This window comes from Empidonax traillii, unplaced genomic scaffold, assembly GCF_003031625.1.
Source record: "Empidonax traillii isolate 1590-97213 ecotype Southwest subspecies unplaced genomic scaffold, ASM303162v1 scaffold1745:size86688, whole genome shotgun sequence".
NCBI lineage: Eukaryota > Metazoa > Chordata > Aves > Passeriformes > Tyrannidae > Empidonax > Empidonax traillii.
In genome coordinates this window covers 66,168-74,425 of record NW_020956938.1, presented here as the reverse complement: position 1 = coordinate 74,425, position 8,258 = coordinate 66,168, and the positions used below count along the sequence as shown (strand labels likewise).

Here is an 8,258-nt window from a genome sequence, read left to right as displayed (position 1 = left end):
TCTGTCTTCTGCTACCATGGAGCACTGTGACAAATGCAATTTGTATATCCAACAGAGGATATTAGTAATAAGCATCAACCAATTTTTGTATCTTTCATATTCAACGAATATCTTTCATATTGGTATTTCGTATGAATACCAATCTTCATAGCAAAAATCTCCACCTTTAGATGGAAAAATAAAACAAGGCTCCCAGTCTCCAGACATGGAGGGCTCTGTTGACTGTACGAGGCACTTACCTGTTTTAATACTTTACAATTCCTTCTTTTGGCTAACTCAGTCAGAAGTTCCTGTTTGCCACACCAGTCTGACCCAGTATCCACACCTTCCTGAAGAGTTACAGTGCCCTGTTTACCACTTCACATGCATTTTCCCTTCTTTCTGCTATCAAGTCAGACTACAGCAAAATATGGTTTTGTCCATGGGACTGACAGGCAGTAAAACATGGAAACCAAAGAGTCAAAATATCAACTATTTTCTTAGAAGTTAAATAATGTGTTTTGTTTTACCTATCACTGTATTTCACCTCCTCTCCGTTCTTAGCCCAGCTGATGGTGGGCTTTGGATTTCCCACTGCTTCGCAGTGAAGCAGCACGCTGAGTGTGCCACTTGCTAGAACCACTGTCTGTCCCAGGTGAGTAACAACCTCTGAAGCAGAAAGCTGTTGTGCTGCTGAAATCTTCCGCAGAATGGCAGGCTTTTGATGGGGTCTGCGCAAGCCATTAGCCAGGCCTACAGAACTGGGAGGAAACACTTCAGCAGATGATGTCCTCAGGGAGCTGGTAAATCCAGAAACGTGCCTGTGGAAAGGGTACTCCACTGGGGCTGAATCAACTTTCCACCTTGATGCTTTGAGGGCAAATTCCTGGTGCTCCAAGTGGCTCTTGAAAACCTCGTGAGCCAGCTGCACAACAAGCTGCTCAGTGTACATATCCTTAAGCTCCTCTGGCTGTTGAGACAAGTTCCTTATGATGTCATCCAAGCGTTTCTGCTCTGTAATTACAGTAAATGGCAGGCTATGCTCCCGACTCTGGTCCTCTTCTGAGGATGCATTTCTCTCCATGGACTCCTGGGCTTCCCAGGCCTCCAGATTTTCCCCTGGCCAGCCTCTGTGCTGTAGCAGCCTTGAGACAATACTGTCATACCATCTGCTGGGGTTAGCAAGGCGCCCTTGCTTTTCAGAGTTGCTACTATTGAAGAAAATCCCATTGAGATGTTTCTCCTGTGTTCTCAAGGCTTCATTTAAACTGGCCTTTCTCATGGCCTCTTCCTCCTTAATACCAGTTGTCTGACCAGCAATTATCCTCTTGTTGCTTCCAATTAGTTTAATTATGAAATTCTCCCGGGCTGGCCCTGCTGTGCAGGTGTATATCCCAGCATCCAGAAGCTTCAAGTGATGGATTTTCATGTACCCATAGGGTGCAATGGTGACATGAGCTGAGCTGATGAGCCTCTTGCCATCCTTCTCCCAAGTGATCATTGATTTTCTGAACCTCCTTGTAGGGCATCGGAGAACAACAGAAGTTTTGGGTAGTAGGTAGGCATACCCACCTACAATAAAGTGTAGTTTCTTCTGCTTTCTTGTCTGGATGTAAACTTTCTTCACAGCCATAATATGGGGGCTTTGATTATGAGCTGGCCTGTTGTGCCCTGAAATATCATTAATGTTATTAGTATGTGATACCATTAAATGAAACAAGCAGTTTACATTGGTGCTGGCAGCATTTGAACCATTAGACACTAATGGGAAAAACTGGCCACCAGCTGCTGGACATTACATTAGATCAATCAAACTAAGAGGAATAATAAGGCACACTTTAGGAACACAAAAGGAGTCCTGCCCAGAGTATATGCAGAAACCAAAGAGCCAGAGACAAAAGCTTTAGGGGAGGGAGAAAGCTTGAGTGGAGATGTAATTGTTGTTGTTCAAGTACTTAAATAAAGACTGTTGCTTAATAACTGCACTGAATAGACAAGTGTTTACTGTCCAAACCTTCAAAGGTAACATGATCTTACAGCTCACGACGCTAAGAAAGACTGAAGGTCTTGCTGCCTCAAGGAGTAGTGGTGAACAGAACAAAACTCTCTGGACTAGGCTTAAAAACATGGTAAATGTTTTTAAAGTGCACTAGTTCAGTGTGTCCTTCCAGGTTCCAGATCTCTACATAAGAGATCTTTATTATGAAGCACTAAATAAATCTGCATAGGTAAATTTTTAGTAAATACCACACAACATTTGGTCCAAGCATTGGCTCTAAATGACAGATCTTTTCTCCCAACATACGCAACATTTAGCAGTTTTGGAGTCAAGTTGAAACTACGCTAACTTTCATGTATCCAGGTGGCTTACTGCAAACTAGGGAAGAGTATATAGGGGGACTGCCGGTCTTATGAAGGGCAACAACAGATTCACAAAATACCAACACAAAATACATCTAACTTGTGTGGTATGGTTCATTAGAAACCCCAGGTCATAGAGGATTCTGAGTGACATAATGAAATAATATGTTTTTAAATGATATATAGCAAAATCCAGCCACTTTCCTTGCAGCTGTTCTAGCAGAGTTTATTTGCACGTGCCCTCAGAATGCTGTGCTGTATCTCTGAGGCTCTACAGTCCAGCTGTGAGATTTACATCTAGATTTGGGTCAGAATTTTGAGTCAGTTCTGCCAGAAACTGGTATTTCCTTTCCAACACATTTATTCACATCCAGCTCTAATAGTAGAATTTTTTGGTTTGCCTTGTTCACAGACAGAAAAACCTACTCCAGAAGACCAGCACTAGTGGAAAAGAAGGTCATGGAGCAGGTAATAACATGGATTTCTTAGTGAAGGACTGACACTGCCAAGCATCTTTTCCACTTACTTGCACAGGGGCCTAGTGCACAGGGCCTGATCAAGGATGAGAATGGCAAAGGCAGGCAGAGTGAGGAATTGATGATAACAAATTCCCCGGGTTTCAGCATCTTTCTGCAAATGGCATTTCGACTCTGTGTGCCTTCTCCACAGCTCACTGAACACTAGGAATGGAATGAGAAACATTAGAAAAAAGGAAAAGAGTGCTTCTTGTAACACACAGCCCCCTCATCTCCCATATCCACACTGCATACTCATACCATAGCACAGAGCAGCTACAGTGTTCAAAATACTGCAGTCGAATAAAGCAGAGCAGCATCTGATCATGCAGCTAAAAACAGCACAGACACAGTAGGGAGATGAAATATCAGCTACTTTCTGTCCTGTAAGGCCTTGATTCTTCACATGCTTCCTTTAGCAATTTTTTCTGTCAGATGGTGTCCCTTGTTTTAATGGTACTCTGCTACATCTCAAAGCCAGTCTTTGCACTTTGTTTCTACCTTTCTCTGTCTTGCTGGCTGGAAAAACACCATCTTGTACCAAAGTGCAGACCCATTGAGTTGCAGTTCACAGTTAAATTCTCATCTGCTAAAATCTAGCCTAAGCTTTATCTTTGAGCTTTGCTGCTGCAAATCTGTTAGAAATAATAAAGAGTTGAGTGTTTCAGTTATCAATAAACGACCTCAGCCTAGTACCTACCACACATGGTTTACACAGAAAAGTATAAAGCCTCTAATACCAGACCACGGTACTTGATACACAGGTGGCCATTGTTCAATGGACTTCACCATGCCTATTATATTCCATATTTATGTATTTAGCATCGAAAAAAGTGAGAATGCCACAGTGCCTTTGCACTGAGACCCAGGTAGCAGCCTGTAAAAAGGGTTGGAAAATGAGTAAAGCCCTGTAATTAGCATCTTCACTGCCAGAATGGCTACACATCTCCTAGCAGAAGACTTTATGAGAACATTCAGTAATTTGAGTAAAATGTCAAGACAGATCACCATAAGAAGAGAGCAGGTGGGACACCTCTGTGAAGTGTCTGGCATTTCTCTTACAATTAAGACCTTTTGTGAAAGAGAACTAGAAGAGTGGTGGTAGAGACTGCAAGATGAGGAATGATTTTCATGCTTACTGGTTTTATGAAGTCAAATTATATTTTTAGTTATACTGCCATAAATATAAAGAGAAATATTCTTAAACTATATGGGGCCTGAAATGGAGCCTGGGGGTACAACAGACTTCAGCAAAGTGAGTTTGTTTTGCCATTCCTAAACTGAAGGCATTGGGAACAAAATGCATTTAGCCTGGTGTAATAAAGATTACTCTTCACTGATGCCTTGGATGAACAGAAGCATAAGCATGGACAGAGACAGGGATTTATTCTTTTGAGTATGGCTTCTTTTTACACCAGAAGGGAGGTCTTAATAGTATGGTTGGATAGCTAAAGCACATCTGTGGAGGCAATCACCACAGAGGATCCTGGAGCTAGCAATAACAACTTCAACAAGGACAGATTACAGGACAAAACTGGGCATAACATGCTTTGTGCCATCTGACCTCATTTGGCTCCTTTATCCCAAATTACTTAGGAACTTCATCTCCAAGAACTGTACAATACTCATGTGTGTGAATAGCATACCTGTGTCCAGTCAGAGAGCAGCCACTCATTGGGACAATCCTCATTTTTGCAGGCTTGTTGGGTAACTGTCCTTGGCATGGAGCAGAAGGTCTCTGGTAGCTCTAATAAGCTCCCATCTGCCAGGCGCTGCTTACAAAGTGTATCTCGCTTCTGGACACCACTGCCACATGTCTGCGAACACTGTGAGAAAGGAATGAGCCACTTTACACCACACTTGCATGATAGCAACTTGCAGCAAAAATTATTTCTGAATTTGGGTAGAAATCAACACTCGGTTTTGGCCAAAAAAGAGAATATAAAGCAAAATCCTAGAGACATCAAAGTAGACTGCTTTTAAAAATGTCAAAAATATTTTGGAAAGCAGAAGCAGCTTACTGTGCTATTATTTAGAAAAACAGCTTTAGTATTTCTGAAATGTTCTGTTTTAAGGTGTTTATATACAAGACCTGGAAACAATGGGTCTGCACTGCAGTATGGAGGTGGAAAATTTGTCCTTTACTGTAACGACCAACTGGAAAATGAGACACTTGCATGTGATGTGAGGATCTACATGCCAGTATATCAGTCTGAGCTCTGACCGTAATACTAAGAGTGTCAGAGAGAGTGGAAAAGTCTTGTCCAGCAGCAGATGAATGAGCTGGGATGATTAAGATCCAGAGAATACACCTCTTCTCTCTCTTTAATGTAAATTAAATGGACACACCTCTCTGTGTCCATTTTCTACTCAATTTCCCGCTCCACTCAAGTGGGGTGGGAAATTTTTAATGAGCAAATTTAGTAGTTTTCCTGATTGTTTTTTGCAAACTTTTTTGCTCAGTTTTTTTTCCTGAGGCTGCTAAGAGTCTCCCAGTTCTGCTCAGTCCAGCCAGTTCAACTCTTTTTCTCCCTTCTCTTAGAACAGCAGTGCACTACACTGACGTGATCAGGAGCTGCTTACAGCTTGCAACATGGAAATTATGCATGAGAAATGGACAAACACATGAAGAAGTATTAAAACTTAAACAGTTTAAAAGGAGTGTTTCAGAAAATCTTGCAGTCAGAAAGACACTTCTCTTTTACATAGAGAGATGCATGAACTTTAGTCTAGCTTGAATACCCAGGGGCAGCCCAAGAGTCAGAAAGCCAAAGTCTTACTAGCATAAGTGTTTTAGCTTCCTCACTTATGGTGTTGAGCTCAGTGCCCTGTAGCTGCAGGAGTCACTGAACCTGCTGTGTCAGAGCTCTCCAGCCAGCCAGACCTGCTGAGGCAGGTGCAGCCCTTCAGGTCACAGGTGCCAGGAGTGCCTGATGCCTCTTAGTGAGGCTGAGGCAGACAAACAGTTATTTTGCAGAAGGTGTGCTGCAGCTGAAGAGCTGTGTCAGCAGGTGAAGGAGCTACAGGAGGAAGTGAACAGGCTTTGTAGCTTTGAGCAAACGAGCGAGAGACTGATTATATTCAGAGACGCTACAACCTAAAGATTCTTGGGAGTTTTGAACCTCATTTGTAGTGGAGAAGCAGATGGACTCGGAACCCTGTAGGGTAATTAGTCAAAGGAATGTTAGTCAAGGGTCTGTTAAAGGTGAAGGATGGAAACTATTCACTGCATGTACCAGGAGAAAGGTTCCTCCTCCTTCCCAAAATTTGAAAGGTAGGATGTGTGCCTTCTACAACAGATATGATGCTCTAGCACGCTGAAGGCCAAACAACTGATGAGGTGAGCAAAGGTCCTTCTGGGATAGAGGGGCCTCCTAAAGCAACACCACCTGCACCCCACATCACAACTTCCTCTGTTAAGAGGAAAAGAAGGATACTTGTAATAGCAGCCTCCCCACTAAGGGGAACAGAGGACCTGATTTGCAGACCAGACCCAACTCACAGGGAACTCTGCTCTCTCCCAGGGGCTCATGTAAGGGACACTACTGGAAAACTATCCAGTAGTTATTTGAAGGTGCTGGGGTCCATCAGTGGTGGTCACTTTTCAAACATCACCTCCAAAGGACACAGGAGCAGGCAATTCCTAAATGTTATAAATCAAACAGGCGAAGCAGAAGTACGGCTTGTCTGAACAGGAATCTTCTCTCAGGGATAAGGCAAAAAAAGGAAGCTGTATGCCAAGCAGAAGCAAGGTCTAGAGAGACATAGGAAGAATTCAGAGATGCTGCTTGTGGCCAAAGCCCAACTGGAGTTGTAGCTGGCCAGAAATGTAGGGGACGATCAAGAGTTTTTTCAAATAAATAAATGTCAAGAGGCAGTATAGAAATATCATTTGCCTGTTACAGGATGAGGATGGTCACCTCATACAGAGACAAGGCAGAGATGTTTAATGCTTTCTTTGCCTCTGTCTTACCCGTGGATGATGGACCAAGAGCGTCTCAGTGCCCTGAGCTGGAGGACCATGCTTGACCAGCTGGAGGATCCGCTGCTCCAGCTGGATCCCTAGAAATCGATGAGGCCTGATGGGATTCATCTCAGAGCCCTCAAAGAGCTGCTGATGTGTTATAGGTTTGAAAAGAAACGTTGGAATTTTTTCCCAATATCAATAACCCTCCTCCCCCCATCCATTTTTTTGGGAGGGGGAAGGGGAAAGGCATGGAACCACATGCAAAGCAGAACAGGAGTGAGGGGAGGTTGCTTTTTTGTAACCAGCCAGCACCATGCCTCAGAAGCCCCCTTGTCTGGAGGGCTGGCTGTCCACTGACAGACAGAGCAGTAGCCATCCTCTTTTTTTTTTTTTTTTTTTTTTTTTGGCCCCGTTCCCCTTTGCCTGGGGAATTAGGACTTTGTTTTGTTTCTTTTGAAAGTTCTGGTTGCACCATTGTTTTTTATTCAGGTTTATTAACAAAAAGTTGTTATTTTCCTTTTCTACACCTTTCACCTGAAGCCTCCTAATTTCAAAGTTGTAGTTAATGTGGAGGGAGGAGGGTGGCTCTTCTTTTTCTGGTCCCCACCTGCTCCTTAATGGACATTTTTGTCTTAAACTAAGACATGATTTCATCACAAAACCTCTCTTGATGATTTTTGAGTGGTCTTAGGAATCCAGGGAAGTCCCAGCTGATCAGAAGCTGGAGAATGTTGTTCAAGATTTTCAAGAAGGGCAGGAAAGAGGACCCCAGAAACTACAGGCATCCTTCATGTACTGTAAGGCTGCTATAAGGTCTTCCTGGAGCCCTCCCTACTCCAGGTCTCCAGCCTGACTTCACATGAGAGGTGCTTCAACCTCTGATCACTGATATGTGTGTAATGACTACTTTTAGCAGTCACAAAATGAGATTACACATACATTCTTACCTCTTGCCATTCTGTAGGATACCAGGAGGGTGGGCAGTCAAAGCGATTACAGGCTTGCACAAGGGATGGCTTAGGTTTAGAGCACAATTCATCTGCCAAAATCACAGTCTCATTAGTCTCTCTTGATAGTAGATGAGAACAGAAGACATCTCGTGTCTGTAAACCAACCCCACAGGTAAGACTGCAGGTGCTCCATTTCCCAATCTCCCATCTGTGAAGGGGTCAGGAGAGAAAACCTTAAGCACAGAATAAAATCACCTTAATTTTTCTTTTATTGCAATGACACATGGAGTACAGAAACAGTAAAAGAAAGGCAATTCTTCTCCTCTGATCACTCTCACTTTTGTAGCTGGAGGATGAGGCTAAGATGAATTCTCACGGTTCTGCATTTTCAGCTCTTGTCAACAGCTCTCGGACTCCAAGTCTTTGGGATTCCTGCAATATCACAGGAAAACTGTTGTGTCCTACATTAAGAGGTTTTAGTGTGCA

General features: G+C 43.1%; 1 protein-coding gene across 1 annotated transcript; it reads right to left on the bottom strand.

Moving 5' to 3' along the window:
• Positions 1 to 509: 509 nt before the first annotated feature.
• Positions 510 to 7,987, bottom strand: LOC114070920 (ADAMTS-like protein 1; the record flags this gene model as incomplete). The annotated part of the gene is made up of 4 exons (XM_027908545.1): positions 7,770 to 7,987; positions 4,502 to 4,681; positions 2,867 to 3,020; positions 510 to 1,650 (listed from the first exon to the last, which is right to left on the bottom strand). Coding segments are annotated over exons 2-4 (1,373 nt in total), but the record flags the coding sequence as incomplete, so codon positions are not given.
• Positions 7,988 to 8,258: the final 271 nt, after the last annotated feature.